This window comes from Megalopta genalis, chromosome 3 (assembly GCF_051020955.1).
Source record: "Megalopta genalis isolate 19385.01 chromosome 3, iyMegGena1_principal, whole genome shotgun sequence".
In the NCBI taxonomy this organism is placed as follows: domain Eukaryota; kingdom Metazoa; phylum Arthropoda; class Insecta; order Hymenoptera; family Halictidae; genus Megalopta; species Megalopta genalis.
This window is the reverse complement of record NC_135015.1, coordinates 1,355,466-1,378,818: the sequence shown is the minus strand read 5'-3', so window position 1 is coordinate 1,378,818 and position 23,353 is coordinate 1,355,466. Positions and strand designations below refer to the sequence as shown.

Here is a 23,353-nt window from a genome sequence, read left to right as displayed (position 1 = left end):
CAATCATGAACATTTCTAGAGAAAGTGTTTCAGTACGCAACAGATAGTAGACAGTACGTTTGGTCGGAAGTGTCAATAATTCAGGATGATGAAATCGTGTTGACGATGCATTGGAATCGAGAAGATTCTTTTCTGATCCTTTCGTCATATTCGCGAGCTTGACGTTTTCATTTCACGATGCTATGGCCTCCTTCATCCACGATTTTCTTCATCTTCGTCCTCCATTCTTCGCGAGCAACGAAACTGTCATGAACGCTGACGCCATTGTTGTTCCTCTGGCAGCGAAGTGATCGTAACTCTCTTTACAGTGGTGCGGCAGAAGTACGAAGTCATAGTGCGAGATGCTTTCGTCATGGCTGGAAATACCGGAGTTATCAGGTGCGAAATACCGACGTTCGTTAAGGAATACGTGGCTGTCACGTCCTGGGTCCGAGACTCCACATTCAACATCTTCCCGACGCCGAGAGGCGGTAAGTGAAATTGCAATAAGTACGAGCGGTTCAATAAGAGCGAAACGTCGTACGTGTCTGGCGTTTTAAGGCAAACGGTCGATATGTTTTCAAACGAGAAGTTATAGGCGTAAATAGTAAATACTGATACTGCGGGAGAAAAAACTTTATTAAAATATACTTAATATACTTACGGGTTTATTATAAAATACTGCATCTATATTGTTTACAGCGTATTTATGCAAAAGGTTCGAAGAGATTCCATAAGGTAGACTTTTCATTGCCAAGTTCAGGAGTCATATTTACATCTTAACCTTTAACCCTATGCACTCGGAGCCATTTAACTGTAAATCAAAAATAATTTTTCTGACTTACAGTATTTCCATTTTATACGACGAAGTGCATTTTATGCATATGAAATTGAGTTTTATGGTGACTCGTACAACAGTTACACTTTCAACAATTTTTCAAATCTAATCTTTGTTGATATAAAAATTATCTTGGAACGTGATATAACAATTTTAGTGGTGCCTCAGAGTCACCACTCGAGTGTAAAGGGTTAAATTGGGTACCTGTGTAACGTAATTTTTAAAAATAATTGTTTATACTGTAGAAATATTACAAAATCAGTTTGACTATCCAATCTTTGATTGCATGAATTCGTTTAATATCCAAGCTATTAAATCAAGCCATGGTTTTAAAGTTACTTACACACAAATTATAGAGTAAAACAGAAAAGAAAACATAGAGCGAAACAGAATAATTACTAGTCTGCGGATTTTATGTATTTATAATTAAAATGTAGTAAATGATCAAATGTAAAAAAAACAGGATTCAAAAATACTGTTAAATTACTTTCATCTTACTAAAATTACTAGAAGGAAGAATAAATGTCCATGTAACTTCTGCATCTTGATACATAAATTTTTATTTTGCAATCCGCAGTGTAATAAACTACATGTGGTTATGAACATAAGGGCTGAAATATGAAAATGAATAAGCTATAAAAAGATATACAAGTCCAACATATATGGTTGCCAAGTTTCATCACAATTGTCGAGGTCAAGCTGGGTGTTGTCCTTTGGGATAATCTCTTATGCTGCCACCATGCATTTTCCACGTTAACACTTTAGCGACCGCTGACACAACAGTTGTGCCATGGCACAAACTGACGTTAACGGCCGTTGGTACAATATGTGTATCATGCGCAGTGTATTCAGGAAAAGTCGCTACGCATAGAGTGGGGGCAGATGACGCATGCGCGAGAGTCCCACATCACGGCGTGACACGTCTATAGGGTGGCACCTATTGTACTGTATTGTCCCTGCAGCTCTGCGTCGCGTCGCATCGCCATCGTAATTCAGAATTACAATTTACTCGGTAGACGCGCCGCGCCGCTGTGAGGGATTCCCTCCACATGCGTCGCCGGCCCACTCCTTGCGTAGCAATTTTTCCTGAATACACTGATCACGCGTCGGTACCAGTACCGATGACACAAACTATGTACTAGTTACTTTCGATTTGACTTTAACCTTTTAGGTACGGCTGAATTCTGTGCGAGGCTATTTCTCTGGACGGCAGAGTCTGATACTGTATATTCTGACTGTATATACAGGGTATCCCAAAAATGTCTCGCAATCCGAAAGTGGCGGGTTCCTCAGGCCATTTGAAGCAACTTTTTCCTTTACAAAAATTTTCTCCGAGGCACCGTTAACGAGTTATCAACGAAAAACAGTGACCAATGAGAGGCGAGCTCAGCTGGCGCGAGGCGATCGAGCCAATGCACGGAACTGGGCTTCGTGCGCTGGTTGGCTGGGCCGCCTCGCGTCAGCCGTACTCGATTCTTATTGGTCACTGTTTTTCGTTAATAACTCGTTAACGGTGCCTCGGAGAAAATTTTTGTAAAGGAAGAAGTTGCTTTAAATGATCCGAGGAACCCGTCATTTCCGGATTGCGAGACATTTTTGGGACACCCTGTAGACTGTTGTAAATCGATGCGAAGGCAAAAGAAGTGTGAAACAATGCATATGAAGACGATTATTTGGTTCAAACGATGAGCGAGTGAGCTACTAGAGCAAGCCACTATAGTGGCGCGTCGTCCAGAGAGATGACATCCGCAAAAGCCACTATAGTGGCGTGTCATTCTGAAAGATGACATCCGCGAAAGCCACTATAGTGGCGTGTCGTTCTAAAAGATGATATCCGCGGAAGCCACTATAGTGGCGCGTCGTGCCTAAAAGGTTAAGCGAGTGCGAAATCGCAACTTACCTTGATAATATATTAATGAACCTAAAATTTCGATATTTGTGAAGTTTACCTGACAATTGATTGTTGATTTGCAAATTATGATTTGATTATAATTTCGTTTATTTGTAAAATAGCAGTTTAATCCAGGATAAAACGGTGGCTCCCCATGAAGTTTTCTCATAAAACCGCGCGACCTGTAAAGTGTTAATTACACCCCGGGGTACCTAACTGCTCTCATCTTAAAATATCATTAATGCAAGCCTAAATATATGTTCTCATTATCACCGTTTGTCATACAGCAGATACCGCCTCCTTTTATATATGTATACTGTAATTATTTACATAATTTACGAACATGACAAGAAAATTTATATCGACTGCATGTGTAGATTAAATTTATTGTTTGAATTTTGGAAACAGATAGTTAAAAATATCGATTTATAAAAGTCGACTGACTTGTTACCGTAAAGGAAGGGGGTTAATTTTTATGTGTGTATTTCAGAAACTTTCTTACTAATCCTTGTATTAATTACATGGTATCCAAGTGCTCGTTTACTATAAATTCTACAACTATTTTTTAGGATCTTCCAGAAATATAATACCGTTCTGAATGTTCATTGTTTGGACGTTTATTCTGCCAATATGTAGACTTATACACTAGAATCTTAACCCTAAAACGACCCCCAGTGGTTGCGGCGACCGCACAAAATTTTTAATTTGTCTGCAAACGTGTAAATAAATACTAATACATTGAAGTTTTTATGAAGGAACAAAATTTTCCTTTTTATTTGCATTGAATTTTTGTTTTCTTTTTTTATATTATAAAAATAATAAATAATATTTTAATTATTATTCTGGGTCGCCCGCAACACTACAATGTTATTTACAGCAAAATATAGAGAGCTGTAGTTCTAAGTTTAAATACTAATTAAAATTTATCCACGTTAGAAAATTCTTCAAATGGCGATGCTACAATGAAAGAAGATCTGAATCCTGCAACAAAAAACGAATCCAATTGCAGATACTAGACAAAAGTCAAGAGCACAGATGTATCCATATAAAAATGCTCAATTAACTCTTGCGCTGAATTGTACTCTCGTGACATATCCAAAAATCGTTCAACCGAGCCACGATGATGCTCTATCGCCTTCTCGACGAAGAGCCAAGGCTGGGAACAGTAAATAGTCGAGAACAAATACAACGAAACCATCCCTCCTCGCCGGACGGAAACCTCTTGTTAACAAATATCGAAGGTATTTCGCCGCGTTGGAATAGCCGTCGGACTAATTCGCGTTTCGCCGGTTATCGTGGATGACAACGGTCCCGACTTAACGAGCACAAAACATTCAATGCGTCTCGGCCGAACAACGCAATTCCGAAGCGTCCTCGTTACGCATTCAAAAAGGACTCTTGTCGTATATCGTGCGCGGCGTCACGTCTCGGTGCACGTGATCGCGAAGTTTTTGACGTTTTACCCTCCCACTGGTTTCGACTCTTTGGTCGAGAGGATCGCAAAAATGGCGCAACGAGAAAAACGTAGAAGCCTGATAAATTGGTGGCACTTTTTTGCCCGTTTTCCTCTCGTTTGTATACCGTGAGAGCGGTGCGTGTGTAGGTAGAGACGGAGGGACCGTCAGGGAGGGAGGGAGAGAGAGAGATAGATGGAGGATAAAGAGAGAGAGAGAGAGAGATGGAGAGAGAGAGAGAGAGAGAGAGAGAGAGAGAGAGAGAGAGAGGGAGGGAGAGGACAGCAATTGTGGGGTCCAAAAAGGCATATGCGCATACGCGGAGCGCTGATATACGCTGCTCTGGTCAATATCCGAGTTAATTAGAGTCTGAAGGGACGATTCGAGTATCCGCGTACACACATTATCGTGCCCAGCCCGTTTTAAGCCGCGCATGAGTTGTGGTATTGCACGCGGTGGAAAAAAGGAAGAAAAACGAAGAAAAAAGGCAGAGAGAGAGAGAGAGAGAGAGAGAGAGAAAGGAAGAAAGAGAGAGGGAGAGAGAGTCCCAACGAGCACCAGCGTGGCGAAGCTTATGAAAACAGTGGAAATTGTTCGGAACGACGATTCGAAACCGAGCCATGTGTGTCCTTTCCCATGCGCGGCTCGATTATTCACGCTCTATCGAGAACTTCTCCCTTTCTCATCATCGAGCCACATAGTCGCATGTTTGACGCGAGATAAGGTAAAAGTATCTATTACGAAACACCGCTCAATTGCGATCCCTTCTTGAAACGGTAGCGCTCAAATAATAAAATAAGATATAGATGGAGGGTATGATAGTGAATGTAAAAATTTTTATCCAAATTTTGGAACATTGTTCTTTATAAATTCACTCACGCAAATACTGTTATGTAAGAATCAGTTGTACAAAAAATATTTGCTCGAATACGGGTGTTCATAAGCGAGAAGATATTGTTCCACATATTGCGTACTTCAATTTTGTCATTGTCCCAATTTATGGAACGCTTGGCATCCGTGTTTTATACTCGACGTCCCTAGTTTGGAACGGGCATTTCAAATGGGCGTTCCAGAATAGGGACATTGAATATGAAATACGGGAACACGATACGAAAACCATTAATATTAAATAAATATTTCAAAGTTCATTACGTTATCTAGAAATATCAGTCTATTAGGAAAAGTGGTATAAATTTTTAACAATAACACATTAATAATAATCTTATACCCAGCGAAAAGTGTTCCATAATAGGTATATTTTTACCTTACTCCCGCGAACACCGCGAAACACGGTGGCGCGATAGCACTCGGTAGGAGTTCGCGGTCCACAAACGGCCGCTGATTGAATGCGCATTAAATTTTACGACTTTTCTCTGTTGTGTCCGGGCCAACGCTTTCACCGAGACAGACAAGAATTCCCGGGACCGAAAGTTTCCTAACTTCTTTCCTTCCGGCCGTGTAATGGCCACATTGTGCCGACTGAACAACTCGCTCGCTCCCACCCGAAACTTCATGCATTGTTGAGCGGCGCAACGCGCTGTTTCGAGCGGCGACACGCGCGCGACCAGAAGAAGAGGAACGATGACGTTCGACCTCCGCATCTTCTCGATTTCAGCGACCCTCCGCCCCAGTAGTTGATCTTTTCCGAAAAACTTGCGAAAAACTTGAAAAGGGTTGCTCTTCTCTGCCTCCGCTGGCCTCTCACCACCTTCTTCTTCTTGTTCTCCTACTCGAGGTTTCTTTTTTTCGCCGCGTTTCGCATCCTCGCACCTCCGTATACATGTGTGACACAACCACGATTTTCTATTTTACGTAATTTACTGTTTGTGTGTCTTATCTTCAATGTTATTCCAATTATTGGTTAGGTTTCCAATTCACTTGCTAAACTTATATGAAAAGGACACAACGAATCGATATGAATGGAACATCCCTTCTTAGTTTCCCTTTCAATACTTGACTATAATTTTGGATGCATCCTTGTTTCACGCTAATCCTTAAGGCGGTGGCTAGGTAGATTTTAAAACGGAGTATTTAAATCGTTCACTTAATTAATAAATTGTCTCGGAGGACAACAGAAAGGTTCATAAGTCTGCAAGAAATATCTTAAAAAATACGTTTCGAAAAATTGCTAAATAAAGCTCTGTGAAAATGATCTGTCGCCCGAGGGTAAAGAAAAATAAACGTACCTATTTTGATACACCGCTCAATTGTGTCCCCATCTTGAGACAGTGACAGAAATAGTACAATAAGAAATAGCAAAAGCATATGAAAAAAGTGGATATAAAAATTCTACTTATATTCTTCAGCATTGTTCTTTATAAATTTACTCACACAAATACTGTTATGTAACAATCAGCTGTAAAATGATTTATATTGAAATACGAATGTTCCTAAGCAAGAACATATTGTTCTATATTGTGTGCTTCAATTATTTCATTGACCTGCTTCTAGGAGCAGTTGGAATTATATGCAGAAACAGATATATTTTTATATGAGTGCTTATATGAGGTTCTATGAGAACCTCCGATGAATGGTAGAATATTAAAAAAGAAAAACAAGAGTAACAAACAATAAAACAAAAAAATGCTTTAAGAAAAAGAAACAATTGCAGGAAGAAGAAACCACAAAGAACACAACAAACAAAATAAAAATGAAAGCATGTAATTTTACATTCAAGCAATTTAGGTTAAATTTACAATAGTAATGTTATATAGTTGACCTAGAAAAATCTTAACCAGATAGATGTGTAACTGGATTGATTTAAATAGGTCACTCTGTATATGTCGAACTTGATCCTGTCCCTAAATAACACAATTAATTATAGCGGATAATTGTATCGTCAGAAGATGTTAGCCACTGAAAATGACTAGAAATGGCCAGAGATTTTCGCGACCCCCCGCCTCCATAGTCGACCTCTTCCGGAACCCCTTCGAAAAACTTGCTCGGAGTTGCTCTTCTCAGCTTCCGCTGGCCCCTCACCTTCTTCTGCTTCCCCTGCTCGAGGTTCTTTTCCTTCGCCGCGTTCCTCGTCCTCGTACCCTTTCGGAGGGATTATACCGAATAAACGGGAACTTTCTCGCGTCGACGAACTGATCTGCGCGCGACTAAAACTTTTCCGAGCGATTCGTTTCCCATTCAGACCGACTCGGCCGCGTCCCTTGCGCCCACCCCCGCCCGGGCCCGCTCCTTTCCGCAGTTTCCTCTTCAATTGCAAGATTGGATTTTCTGTCGGGAACAGCCGAGACTTTGCGTGTTGTCCTCGCCACGCGCGACCACCGCTTGCTCGGGATATTTGATTTAATCTCAGGACTCGCCGTCTCCGCTTCTCAGTCGCTGGCAATCCCGCTCGCGCCGCTTGTAATATCTCGTTTGGCGAGACGACAATCGTTTTCGGAATTTCGAGACCGCGCACACTTTCGAAATGAAACAGGTGGTTCGAGTTGGAATAGAAACTGTTTTCGCACTAGTATCAAGACAGTGCTATTGATATGCAATATTCCCATTTCACAGTGGAACCTCGATGAACCAAATTTTCGACGTCGGAATTCGTTATTCTTAGAACACATTCGGAATAACTGTAAAATTCTAAAATAGGAAATAGGATGAGTTGATAAATTCAATCTCCAAGCAATTTTTAAAAGCGGGCGACACCTGGAATAGCCTTGATTAAAGATGGAATCAATTTCAATGCATAAGAAAGAACTGCCATGAATAGGACGCCTTTATTTAGGAAACGATAACAAAAAACTAATGAACTTATTTAATTCTAGTTTGAAACATTCGAAAAATCAATTCTTTTAGCTATAAGAATGTATAGGGTCAATGAGTTTCCGATACGTTTATTTGCTTCAGTTTCAGTTTCTAAAAAAGTGCATTCTGCCCTCAATTTATGCGGCACTTTTTTATGCTGTAAATTGTAACACTGTCTACGCGGTATTTTTTTTATACGCGGTATCAGTTTACGCGATCTGAATGTACGCAAAAAGCTCTTGAAGTTGTCAAAAAAATTGGAAAGTGTCGTTACAGACATTGATCCAAACCTTCAACGAGTCTTCAAATTTCGGCTATTGCAATGATGCAGCGAATATCGGCAAATTTATGAAAACTTAGTGAAAGAATATATTGAGAAAAAGTCCAATTACCAAATATTTCAAACGATGAAGATGATGAGTCTGGGCTAATTAAAACGAAACGATTGATCATTTTTAATTACAGTAGCGATTGTAACACCGAATAAAAACTTTTGTTCTCTGAAATGTCATAATTATTTTTACGTTAAGTTATATAAAATTACTGCGTATATCTAAAATTTATATTAGCTTTTATTTGCAATATTTTTTTCTTCTGTACTTATAGACTCTAGTTGCGCCATTTTTATTCGCTTAAAATTCACGGATAATTGCGTAAAATAAATCCATGGAAAATCGTGTAAATTAAGGGGCGAATTTACTCTCTTACAAAAGAATTCGAACCTGTCTTGTCCGGATTCGAATCCATTTGAAAGGACCGCTTTCCTTTTTCGAAAAACTCGTGAAAAATTCGAAATTATCCAGCTAGATTCAGAACACCATCTCTACTAATTAGGCGTAATCGCGTCACGAAATTCAATTGTTCTGTAGCGTCAGCGTAAACGTTAAGTGAAACATTCTCTCGCTTACATACATACATGTATTATAATTATTAGGTGAATATATAATACGCAAAATGCACTGCGTACTCATAACCTCATCATTCTAAACACTATTCACATCTGCAACATGATTTATCATATAAATTAGTTAAGATTTAATTTGGCAGTGGTGTCAAATAATTATTCAATTATCCGGTCTTTGATATCCTTCTAATTAATTCGTAATTAATTCGTAATTAATTCGTAATTCACATTCTACTGCAAATATTATGTATTCTACGAATTGGAAATTGAACCTTGTGAAACCCACAGAATGGAAACGGAATAATCGCAAACGTATGAGAGCTGTGTACCGATATGGATGAAGGAATCTCATGATAATATAGGAGGAAATGAGGAAGCAAACAAGCTTGCTGAATTAGCTATCTTATTGCCATCTAATAACGAGATTAGCGTACCATCTGGAGATATCAAGTTTATCAAGTATAAATATTTAAGAAGAAGTAAAATTAAAAGACTATAATAAACTCTACAAAACCATACAAAATGACAGTAGGTCATTCTAGTTTTCAGAAGAGAAATATATTTATTTAATTTTTATAATTTCTAATTTTAAAATGCACAAGATTATCAAAATTCTTGAAGAATTTTACAAATTTTGATATAGTCGTCCTTTTAGTGCAAAGGATTAATAATTTAATTTTAATACTCTCTTGCAAAGTACTATAAGTACAATAAGAAGACATTTATCGTATGCACAACTATGGTATGTATAGTGAATGCGCTTGTTAACGAAGAAATTCACTTCATTTTAATCTTCTTAAAATATCTCGTGAAAATACAAATTTGTAAAAAGATAGGACATAAGCAAGGATGGCTAAAAGAAGATTTATTTACGACCATTACGAGTTAAGTGTTTAATTTGTAGTAGAACGGAGTAATTGAAATGAATCTCATCTGAGGTTCCAGGAGCTTAGCAAAAGTAGAAATTTACGTAATTCTCTTCCTCCATTCGGATCGAGGTTAAAAATTACATTTTAATTACGTCTTCAATTGCAGAAATACAAATTAAATTAAGTAAATGGTTAGTGGGAATAATACAGTATGTAATTGTATTTGTATATACGATACACTGTCCGGAACTGTTTACTATCAAAATACTTCCACGATCGACCTGTCCCGTGATTTCGATTTCGAATCAGAGCCGACAGTTACTGTCAAACAAGCGATCATTGCGCGATGCGCGAACGGAGAGTATGCAGATATGATTTTTGTATCGGTAATGTATAGCGTAAATGCACCTACTGTTGCACATTATTATTGCGAACATTGCTTGACATTGTATTGTATGCAAAAACGGACACATTAATGTTCTATAGTGAAATCCATGATGTCAATCACTAAGTGCACGCGTACTCGGCTGATTTTCAAATATGCTTTCTACGGGAATGGAGACTGCCACACGATTGCGTTACCATGATCATTCAGCATTGATTTCGGGTATCCCTGATCCCATTTCACGTGATCTTCATACAACTTTCTCTGTCCTAATGAAACTGAAACAAATATTTACGATTCTGTGTGAACAAACATCATAATACGAATTTAGACTGTTAGTTAATTCAGTTATTCCAAATCTAGATTCTTCCGAATATACTGTACAATTTGTTTCACCAACGAAGTTAAACCGGTCAACGAACTGCCGACGATTCCTGTTTATCTTCGTGTTTGTTTAACTTTTCAACTTTCCTCTGTAGATATTCGATTCGTTAGGGTCTCGATCGACTTTCCTTTTTATTTGCTGTACTGTTGAGAGTAAAGCGACAAAATGTATAGATTTGTGGATTAGATTCCTTTCAAGCCGCACGAAGAAATTCATTACTCGAACGAGAATATCAATCTACGTCCTAGAAGAGGAAGCTATGAACTTACTTCTTCGATAAGATCTCATTCCCGAAGTCGGCGAATGTACGAGCAATGAATTCCTGGTAGAAGAATATTATTAATACCCCTTGCCCCGAGGGACTCGTTTCCAGGCTGATAAATATATCCAATTTTGACAAATCGTCGGAAGTTTCTGTGTAGATCACTGAGCTTAAGTCACGGCGAGAGAATTTCACGACGACAGAGAATTTCCGGCGACAGAGAATTTCGGCGAGAGAAAATTTCGCTGGTTGGAAGTTAACACCAGTTAATTTTGATCGGTGATACGCATCGGCCTCGGTGTCGCTTTCAAATTTACGAGGAGATTCGATCGGATTCGATCGGAATTCCGCGCATATCGGGTCGCGAGCAGACATTAATAATTCTTCCGCGATACCAAACCGGCAGAGTCGTGATAAGATTGCAGTCGATGGCCGCGATGCAACGGGAAACGAAAGTTGCTGGGAAGCTCGTCACGATCTTCATATACGCGATCACTCCTCTCCACCGCATCGAAATGTGCTGATCTCGAACACGAGCCGCGATCCAACGCCATTGACAATCGGAAAAAAAGTCACCAACTTTCCCTATTTTTCGTCGGTCACGTTACGCCGCGTTCGTCGATCATTAATCTGAAAGCCGGAACACATAAATCGAGGTTCCCATCATTTTCTTGAGCGTAGTCGACTGCATGCATTCAAATGTTCGTGATTACTTAAGTTTCGGATAAATGCAGATGATCTGGGCCACTATATGTAACACGAAGCCGATACCAATACCATTTACCAAAGTTTTATTCTAATATTAAGAAAAATGGTAGACCCTGTGGTCTGAATTATTTCGAATTTAGTTATGAGTTGTGATATTACGTTAATTTCTCCCTAATTCGCGCGCGCTCAGATTGCGCACAAAAATGGACAATTCGGGAAGAGGAGATACGATTATTATTCGAGCCTTGCGTCTCGTTTTTATAGTGGTTGACAATCGGTAACTATAAAAACAAGCCGTAAAGCTCAAATAATCGTATCTCCTCTCCTTAAATTGTCTATTTTTATGGACAATCTCTGAGTGCGAATTAGGGAGAAATTACTGTATTTCGCGATACGCATTTTTATTGCTGTATGCCAGTGTGAAATCATCGACGTATATTGCCAATGACACTAAGACTATGACTTTTCGACGGTTATGTCAAGGTCTCTCTTTAATTGAGCAAATTGTAAAAATCGATTCGTTTTCTCGACATTTGCAGAATGTTTAGCTCAGTAAAAACGCTACTTTCTACATTGCTTACGGTTTTATACATCTAAGAACACTACTTACTCTTTTCTGACAGTTTAAACTCTTAGAAACACTACTTCTTACTTTCCTCAGAGTTGAACATCTTAAAGACGTTACCCTTTTACTTCTTACAGTTTAACGTCTTAAAGTCATTGCATCTTACTGTTCTTACAGTTTAACATCTTAAGAAAACAAAGACATTGCATAATAATTCGGCATGGTGCCCCCCGGATACGGAAACGTCTTTGGATAGCCGACTAAGCGTAATTACTTGTTATAACAGTCTGCGGAACTTTAAATGTGTTTTTCTCAAAGGAGTTGTTCCCGACATCGCGAGCATAATATCTCGGGAACCAATTAACCAAATAATTTGAAACTTGCCAGATATATTCAGAACATTCTCTTGACATAACTTTGTTACAGTGGAAACTAGAATTAAGTCGTGATATGGAATATTCGAATTTCGCATCGCAGAAAAAAATTCTATTCCGCAATTTATTAAAATCTTTTTGATAAAATTATTAACGGTAGGAACAGTTATCTACCTTAATTCAGATTTCTTACAAATAATGCAGAAAAAATTTTGCTTTATATAAAGATGCGCTGTTTCGTTATTGGAATATTATTAGAATCTGAAATTCATTGAATCGAGTACAATTGAATGGGAACATCGAATAAGGGTTTATCTTACATTTTGTGGTGCTCGAGTCACATGGAGCCACGAAAAACATACGTATATATTTTTGGAAGCCACACTATACTGTAAATTCTCCCTAATTGACTCCTAATTGGCTCAGATTGTGCACAAAAATGGACAATTTGGGAAGAGGATTTTTCGATTTTTCGAAGACTCGATTATTCGAGACCTGCAGCTCGTTTTTATAGTTGTTGACAATCGGTAACTATAAAAAAACAGGCCGTTGTAATTATAATTATTAAATTCTGCCTAATTAAATATTAATTAGGCAGAATTTACTCTAATACAATGTTTTCAAGCTTATTACAGTATAGAAGGATATAATAATTCATATGAAAATTCAAATAAAATAAAAAATTCAATAGAATTACCTTTTTCGTCGATTAACATTTCATGAAAAAGATGACAAAGACAACAGCAATTGGTCACCCCACAGTAGCAAGCTCCACTACTTAGTAAAATGTGAAATTTGCTTCCCTGAATCGTCTTTTGTTGTCATCTTATATTATCATTAATTTTATATTTAACCGCCGCTGTTCAATTATGTCTCATATAATTTGTCATTAAATATTCTACAGTTCTCACATCAAAGACGAATAAAAGCAATTTAAAACAGTCGGTTCATTAACACACTATGTGCAGGAGAGGTATTAATACCTAATATTTAATATTTTTAACTTCGTTATATATTGAAAAAATCTCTCTGCGAAGTCTTAAAAATCCTCGTTACATACTTGTTGTCAAAATTTCATTGTCAGTTTTGCAAATGTTTAGATAGATAGATAAGTAGTAAAGACGTAAGTAAAGACGATAGACGTAAGTAAAGCTTGATCTGTGACCCGCAGATGATGTCCTAAAATAATTGAGAAGTACGAGTGTCCGTACTACACTACTATTTTCAACTTGTTCAAATTATCGACGAAAGAATTAAAAGGTACGTCTTGCATCTGTTCGTTACAATTGCTACAGACCAATTTTATCTTGCACGAAGATCCACAGTTTAATTATGTCGGTCTCTTTTCATATCAAGGTCGACTGTCGTTTAACTCCGTTCACCATCTCCGACAAAAATAAAGGAGCTTCCCGAACGCTTTCCATTTTTCATGGATCGCGGCCCGATCACCATCATTAATTTAATCGCGATAGTCGGTGTGCGCTCACTCGAGTTTATCGACGGTATTCCTCGAATTAAAGTGCAGCGTACAGCCAACCAACCGACCGACCGACCGACCGACCGACCGACCGACCAACCAGATGCACGGTACTGCAGTGCAGCTCAAACACGAAACGTCCGGCCACAATGCAAATTCGCCCGGGGTGATCATCCCCGCGTGTACCGAAACCCCCGAACTATCTTCTGCTTCACGGTATCCTATGCGAGCCCTGTCTAACTGTGCATTTCCACTGCCGATGTGTTCTACCCCTTCACCCCTCCCAACTCGCTCTTTCTCTTTCTCTTTCCGATGACCGAGCTGCCTTGGCCCATTTCCTGGCTCTTCCTCTCGTTTATCCGTTCAAGCCGTGCTCAATGGCCCATGCATTCCAAGGGTCTCTTAATTTAAGTGGATCCAACGCAAAAACCGGTTACATTGATGTAATTACCGCGATAGATCCGACCGATACGATGGCTGGCATCAAAAACCAACGGCGAATTAAACGCGCGCTATTTAAAATTTCCAATTTCGTCCAACGCGCTTCCCTTTTCGAGGTACCAGTACACTAGCGCACAAAATTATAAGATACCCCGGAAATTATCGGGACGGCAATTTCGTCTGATTACAGAGAGAGCATGTTTCCACACTGCATTTCTGGTTTTCGAACAATTCTTCATGTTAAAATTGTTATAACTTTGTAAAGAAGGATCCTACAACAATAAATCCGAGTGTTGTGCCAGCCACACGTAGTCAACAGTAATTCTTGACTTCTTTGCAAAATTTATTTTTATTGTAATATATTCGAACAAACTGAATATTGCTAGGATTAATTAGTATACATAGGAAGTATTAATTAGTATACATAAGAGTTTTCTATTTTTAATTTTATTCATCTGTTAACCGCGTATAACGGAATATTTCGTCATATCAGGAAAACAACTGCAATGACATTTTTCGTCATGGAAATTTATAAAAATAATATGTGGAACAGTGTTGCCAGGGATTTGATGGCGCGAGGGGAACCAGATTGCCTCCTTGCTCCGGGCACCGCAATCGTCAACAAGCTAAAGTTGGAGCAATGGAGGGGTATAATTTGTTAGCGATTGCTGTTAACGGAGCAAGGGGGGGGGGCACTGTATACTGAGGCATATACAAAGCGATTATAATGTTGCTTTGTATATGCCTCATTGCTTCAATAAATATCATACCGCAAAACAAAATTATTTCAATTTGTTTCATTACTTCGTTGTACATTGGCAATATTTCATTTATATATTTTTTAAACGCGTAATAAAATATTTTGTCAAAATAAATAATCAACAAGTGAAAAGCGATTTTTGTTATAAGTATAACGTCTCACCGCAAAGAGAAAAATACCCATTGTCAAACAAATTGAAGAATAGTTTACTGGTTAATAGTCCCTGGTTAACAAGGTTAATTAAATTACTTTAATTTTGTAGGAATTTTTGCGTGTGGACTCGATTTCCAGTACTTAACGTGTTATTTAGGAAGCCGTTCATTCTGATATGACTTTCGCAGAATTTCATTTCGGATATCCGTGCATGAAATTCTGCCGTGAAAAGAACTTCAGATTGTAGCATAGGAGATTCTGAAGCATACTATCGATTTCGGAATGTCATGGTCTCATGATCACTGGTTTCATGAATGCTAACATTGATGAGTTTCACGCAGTTCTACAGGAATTCTACATGCATAAACTTTGTTGAAAGTTACATATAAAAATGAAATAAAGTCTCCCTTATCGAATGATTGAGGTGTAACAAATAAATAGAAAATTTATCTATTGCTAGTATTAAATATTTCCGACACACTAATTTCGCTGGCATCGCCTTCCACTCGTTTAACTCTCGGACGGCAGACCATTTTCACTATACGATTGATGATGTTTTTGACGATTCTCAGTTTTAATCTTCAATTTTTCCAAATATATCTTTGGTGATACTTCATTTAGACTCATTAGTTTTTCTGTTGTTCCTAGCGCAATAGCCATGTATTTAATTGAATTGTCGAAAATTGTCTAATTAGACGTCAATTTAAATACACTGAAAATGTTTCATATAAAAGCAATATTAAATTCTTATTCCGGTGATTTTAGACGTAACCTATAATTTTGTTCTCAAGAGTATCAAGATTGTCCGTTGGCCAGTCCGAAGATAGACGAGAAGGCAGAGAGAAAGAGAAAGAGAGAGAGAGAGAGAGAGAGAGAGAGAGAGAGAGGGAGAGAGGGAGAGAGGAAGAGAGGGAGAGAGAGAGAGAGAACAAAGTGGTTTCGGTGATAGCACAGCGCAATAGGAAATTCTGTTGAGCGATCGAGATTTCGCGGGTCGTAAATCGAAGTGAAAACAGTTCATAGTATTCAGTGTTTATATATCGAGAGCGCAGAGCCAGGACAATGCTGGGACGATATTGCCGTGATAACAGCTCCAGGCTATTTTCATTCACAACACTTGCAACTTCGGGAAACTTATCCTCGGCAGAGGAATCGAAAGTTATTCCGTCTGTAGGCTTTTCTTCAGCGGGGAAAGTCAGCCGGCAGATCCAAGTTTGACACCTTGCTTGACCAAGAATCGACCCGATGAATTTTTCAACGCGACCTCGTCTCCGGTCCAAAAAGTCCTTGGTTAATTTTAGGAACGATCGATGCACAGAGTCTAGAGAAACCATGATTTATTGGAGGAATATTAGAGCAGAGATGAAACGATCAATGAGATATTTGCGACTCGCATTTCAGCGATTGGCAAGTCAAGTTGCATCCATAAATATCATATATGTAAACTGTTAAAACCAAGATAAAAGAAATTATAGATCAGAATTAAAGGTCACTTCGTCAACATTTTTGATTGCGAAGAAATATCCATACATAATTTATTTCAGTTATTTGCAGAAATTATCGACGAAGAATGGGATATTGATATGATATAATGGGATAAGAATTTTACAACAAATTTTTAATACTGTCACTCTCTTCTATACTATCAATGCATTCATGCACCTGTGCATGGTTTTTATACATATTGTACAAAGTCCCACAAAAGTGTTCGTACACCTTTTAAAACGCGATAACTTTTTCCAAATTGGACTAAGTGACTTGAATTTTTTTAGATAATGACTATTAGACAATGACTTTTTTTAAATTTTGGTATTACTTGGAATGACAAAAAAAGACAAAAACTCTCGTTTTTTAACTTTTTTATCTGAGCCTATAACAAAAATTTAAAAAATGCCTTTCGTATTTCTCGGTAACTTATATGCATGGTGAAAATTGTATCGAAATCGGATTCCGTTAGACATATTAAAGTTATTATCTTATAATTTCTTAACATATATTCAATGCTACATCGTTCACATATAGGTAATATATTTGAACAAACTAAATGTTACTAGGATGTTTAGGATGCGAAAGAGTTCAAATACCATCCACTATGATTAATTTTAACTCTCTAGTTTCAGTTTCATTAATTGAATTACTTCACTTTTGTGGGAATTTTGGGAGTCAATTATTTGTTACTTAACGTGTTAAAAGCTGTCATTGACGACTATTTTTCGATACAATCTTATGGGAAGCAAATAAAATTTCGATGTAATATGCTGCAAGCCAGTAAATAATTTTTGTATCGTTATTTAGTGTTCCGAAAGTGCTATTTTTCCGAGTGGTAGTGTATTAAAAAATGGCTACCTCGTTTCAACGAATCGTAAGTTTATGGACTCAAGTTTCGAGATCGGACTCGCCCAGTGATTCTGTACTACATATTTCACAGTTGCAGCTTCTGAACAGTGGACAGAGTAAACAGGATATGACACTTTGCAGCTCGGTCGGCTTAAAACCAAAGTTTTTCTCCTTTCGTTGTAGAAACTTTTCTAAAATCGTCGCGGTATAACGTCGGCTAAGAAGAGAGAGCAAAAAGAAGAGGGTCAGCGTGAAAAACTGGCGTCGCCTAACAGATATCGATTTATCGCTCTCGCAAGAATGAAAAAACTTCTTCCAACAGTTTTCAACAGCGTTGATCGCCCCGCCGGTATTCTACGAAGCTTTTCCACGGAGAATAAGAAATCCCCTCGGCAACGTTAGAGATAGGATCTGGCCTCTTTGAATACGCCCCGGGGACTTTTTACAAATCGACACCGATTATGGTCCTCCTGGGATTGTTGTAACAACGAAAGTCGAGCTTTCTCACCTTTTCATGTGTCCCATGAAATTTCGAGCACGTCCGCATTAGTTTGAATGACACTATTGGGTTATAACATTTTGTCCCACTTTTCCGCGTTAAAAACACTAAAAGAATTAGGCGAGTCCCATGTTATGATGTTACAGTCCTTGCCATAATATTTGATGCAACGCACAGAAAGCAACAAATAACAAATCTTCGATTGAGGATAGCTAGAATGACATGTTCAATGAATGAAATGCATGTTTATTAAAATGATCATTCACAAATCGTTATTTAATCTCTTCAAGGATATTATCGTAAGTTCACTACTAAGTTTACTACATACATCCTCCAAACGACCAATGAACGAAGGAATATTTTTTTTAAATGAACAGTAATATTTTAGTGAATAATATCGTATGAACGAATGTATCATAATTTCATTTGTTAAAATAGAAATTGACAATTAACAATTAAAGAAATTAAATGTGAAACAACTTATAAGCAAAAACAAAACGTATTCGTATTTTTTGTCAAATTTTAATTGAAGGGCAGTTGGAAAGTTAAGACGTCGAAGAATGTAATTTTGTTATTGTGACTAACCAACTTTATCTTATTTGTAAATATGTTTGGGAATATTATAAATATTCTGAATACATAGAATCCTATTCTTCTTTCAATTTTGTTTGCAATTCACTTTTAGAACTTATTGGTTTTTTCGTAATTCTTTGATTTCTATAAGATTTAAATCTGGATATCGTGGGTGTAATTTTTGTGTAAATTAAGTTATTCTTAAATTTAGGTGCAAGGTTTGGGCGTGATTATATAACAACTATTCCTGCAATATTCGGACTTTATGTTTAAGATCGTTGTCTCGATAAAACTTAGTAATATTCTAGAAGAATTAACCGACCTACTATCCTAGAATCTTGAACCAAGAAACAACGCTAACATAATTTTAGACACAGAACACGAATTCCCAGACCACTGTGCATCGTTGCATCAGTTGTAGCGTCGGTCGCAACGTCGTAATCAAGCTACCATAGAGAGAGAGAGAGAGAGAGAGAGAGAGAGAGAGAGAGAGAGAGGGAGAGCAAAGTTACAATAAAATCCTTTGCAAAATACTTCTGTATCATTTAATTTTTATTACCCGTTTACTATAAAACTAGAAAATATTTCTGGTAGTAGGAAAAATCCTTATTCACAAAGTGTTTAAACAATCAAAGAGACAATAAATGTATTTGTTTGGACCAATAAGTAAATTCTCCCTAATTGACGCTCAGATTGCGCACAAAAATGGACAATTTGGGAAGAAGAGATACGATTATTCGAGTTTTGCACCTCGTTTTTATAATTGTTGACAATCGGCAACTATAAAAATGAACTGCGAGACTCGAATAATCTTATCTTCTTTTCCCAAATTGTCCACTTTTTATGCACGATCTGTGCGTCAATTAGGGAGAATTTTCTGTACATATTTCCAGACGAAAAATATTGTCTCGAAGACAGTTGTTTGCCAGCTTCACGAGTTTCCCATAAATCAAGGCAGAATTCAATTTATTTCCGGTAGGAGCTCGACTCACGCGATCGGTTCCGCGTATTGAAGTGTTTTCTATTGTCTTTTTGCTTTTGTTGGCTGGCGGAACAACGGTATCGTCGTATCAGTTGTTTTAATAAAAGAGCCGGCCCGGTGTGTGCCCATTTTTCTGGCTTCGCAGCGCGCCGAAACAATTGTACCGTCGCCTGTTAATCAGAACGTCGTTCATAGGATCCCGCCGGTGCAATGGAAGCTGTCGCGAGTCGAGCAGAATTTACAGAACGAAACTTCGACCGATTTAAAGCGGCCGTTTTATCGCGTTCCCACGCGAGATTCATAACTCCGATAAGCGAATGACGAGACGTAGTGGTAGAATGAAGAATGCGAGACGGGACCGTTTCGAAAATCCCGTATAGTGATTTATCGCTGCCGCGGAGGAGCTCACCGGGTGGGAATCGAACGAACTTTTCTTAAAATCGGAAATCTGGGTTTGGTGCATGACACTCTGGAGAACATCCACTCCCGCTCGGAATAAATCGACCGAGAGATATATTTTGCTCGTAAGCTGCGAGCGTGCATGAATTATATTGTTTTGGTCTTGTTTAAGGGATCCCGTGGGCATCGACCGTCCTGTTTCAAGATAGCTATCCGAGTTACGTATCATCAAACTTGTATTAACCGCACAACTATCCGCTGGGGCTCGTAATTGCTTATTTTTGGCTGACGTATCCGTTCGTGTGTCGGAAATCGGTGAACGGTGTCAATTAATTCGGTAATGCAACGTTTGACTGTGGTTCTGGAAATCCATTAGCAAGTGTCTCGGTGTATTCTATTCGTGGTAAGAAGCAATGCATCGTTAATCCTTTCAGTGCTGATCAAGATGAAAAATTATAATACAAATGACATTTAAATTATACGAATTGTACTTGCCTTGTATTCATACTATACGTTATATGATAATCATGATACATTTTTTTCAAAAGTTTCATGAAAGAGTTCAAAATTAGACTCTTCAATGTTCGGTTTAAAATATGTATGCGAAGAAATATCCTTCCACAGGATAACATGCTTATGCACTATACACCATGTGTGGCAAAGGTGTCTAATATAAGACTAATTTCTTTCCTAAATTTGTAATTTTCGATCAAAAACATTTTTATTAAAAGTAGATGCACGTTTAAAAAAAAAACTAAAACATGTATTCTTCTATAATCTATTGGGGAATATAAGGAAATTCCGTTTCTTTGTAATAAAGAAGAAACTAAGAGTATGCAATTTTTTCCCAAATTTGAAAATGGGTTCCTAATTTGAGACATAGTTTGGCTTTTTCAGGAAATCTTAAATTTCATTGAATGCACTATAGAATAGTATTTATGAAAATAATTGTACACTTATCATTTATAAGATATTGGCTACAACGATAGAAGGACGTCGACAAAGAGAAGAAACAACGAAAGATGCGAGTTAATACGTAACAAAGAAATGTCGATGAGATACTCGGGGCATCTACAACGGGGAAATAAGCTAAGATCTCGTGGTAGGGGAGGTTTTCATATCACTTAGCCAGCCGAATGGGGAGATCTCCCCGTTTTTAATTCGGTAGATTGATGACCGAATGAGAAATTCTTTCGCTTCTAATTTCTAAAAGTTAAAAACGATTTCTTAATTTTATTAAGATATGCAAGAGATACGAACATTGAAGAAGTAATCGATGCCGTATCAATTTGCTTTGCAATTTTTATTTAATTGAATGGAATACTTTAATTTTGTGAAATTTTTGAGGTTTCTGGCGCGGTCGTGAAAGTGATATTAGGCAACTTTATACTATATTTGAAGCATTTTAATATTTCTGCTACTTCTTTGAGATCGCAGTCTTTGAATGTTTGCCTTTCATGTGATTACGAAAGTGTATTCAATGCCCTAAAAGGTAATTTAAAACTGCAGGGAAAAGATATCAGTTGCTGGGTAAATTAATGCAGAAAGTGATTGCAAAATGACATTTGCGTTACCAGGCGGTAAAGATTTTTATTCCGATATGAATCCACAAGGTAGAGTAATTCAATCCAGCAATCGATATAAACGATATTGGCACAGTTCCGTGATTCAATGGTTACACAATTGTTACGATGAAATTCCATATGACAGCCGTTTCAATTGAATAACGGCAACTCTGCTAACTAGTTTAATTAACGAAGAACGTAAAGGCGAATGTAACTGGCGCTGGAAAGTCACTCCGCAGTCGGGGGCTCTAGTTTTAGACGGTTGGGATCGTGAATTAGACAGTCGGAATTTACGTCACCATTACGGTACGCGTAACTGCTGTAACTTGCGCTATTTCATTCATGACAAAATTACTGCCGAATGCCCGAAACAATCTGTTCGAAAAAACTCATGAATTGTACTTGTCGGAGTGCAGCAATACTCGAGCCAGATTGATTGATCCATCTGGAAAGTCAAAATGATTCAATGCGTTGCGTTGATTGAATTTGTTATTTAAAAGTTAGAAGGCTGCGATATTCGGGATGCTCGTCACATCATCTTGAAAAGTACAAGTTTGCTCATTTTATGAACGGTATGTTATTACTGATTATATCCTGGTTAAGTTTCCTAAACCAAAAGCTAATGCTGAAGTGGTTGCTTATCTTTTAATCTAACCCAAACTTAACCTAAAGTTAAAGTTAACATAAAAAGTATGTTAGCTGTACATGATATAAAGAAGAAAATGTACTCCATCCGTTTCTTTGTGACTGTATCCTTTGCGAATCTCTTCTGTATGTTTCCTTATATCACTGTGCTAAGTTTCTTCGAGTTGTAAATATCTGAATGTATGCTAGAGGCAATTCAATAACTATGTAACCGTTGAGAGCCGCGATTTGACAATTTATTTAAAAATGAAAAGACAACGGACAAGATTTATAATAGGCTGATTAACCTAAGATTGGCCACCGTAAGTTAGACTGCGTTAATAGCACCTTTCTTCTGCGTTAATATAGCATACATAACATAACAGAAACTTCTTCAATCACCGTCAAAACGTGACCCCTTAAGTTTTCATTCGACTTTTAGGAATGAGAAGTAACAAATAATAAACACACCGAAGCATTCTGAATGTTTTTTTAGCAGATGTTTTTAATTTAACGCATAACTTCAGGTTCATCTTGCGGTGTTCCAAATCCATTGTCAAATCACAGGTCCGTGCTGACATACTTCCACTGAATGGCAATAGCAAACAAACCTTTGTGGTATTCATAGCACGATGAAATTTGACAGACTAATACACGAGGCTATAGAGAAATGGTCCGCAAAGCCATTAATTCAGATATAATACCGACCAAATTACATCCTAATTGAATGTCACAGTGACAAAATCGCAACTGTTCAATCGATCCACCTAGACTGCAAGATATTCAATCAAAACACAGCTTTGAAGAAACTGATTGATTCAGTGTTTCAATGCACAAACAAAACGAACACAAACACGCGCAAACCTCTTTATATTTCTTCAAAAGCATTGATTTTCTCTCACCGAACTTCCAGAGATCGCAAACACATTTCGGACACATTAGAACATTGTCATGCCTGATCCACATAGATAAAAAAAGAACCGACACAGAACTTGCAAATAACATTAACCCTCTACACTCGAAGCCATTTTAACTGTTGTTGAAAAAGAAACTTTAGCCTCGGATACACAAAAATTAATCTATAGTTTATTTTGGACTGAGATTCGAAAATATCAGATTACGTTTCCGCCGGTTCCGTCAGCGCGCACCGACGGTGATGTAAACTGTATATCAAAGATA

At 37.8% G+C, this 23,353-nt stretch overlaps 1 protein-coding gene across 4 annotated transcripts in view; it reads left to right on the top strand.

The window, feature by feature from the left end:
• Positions 1 to 23,353, top strand: part of LOC117227247 (cell adhesion molecule Dscam2) — a 424,317-nt gene that overhangs the window by 192,346 nt on the left and 208,618 nt on the right. For all 4 annotated transcript variants that reach the window (XM_033482337.2, XM_033482339.2, XM_033482336.2 and 1 more), the window contains exon 4: positions 309 to 470. In XM_033482337.2, the coding sequence (XP_033338228.2) occupies positions 309 to 470 (162 nt within the window). The remainder of the gene's footprint in view (positions 1 to 308; positions 471 to 23,353) is intronic.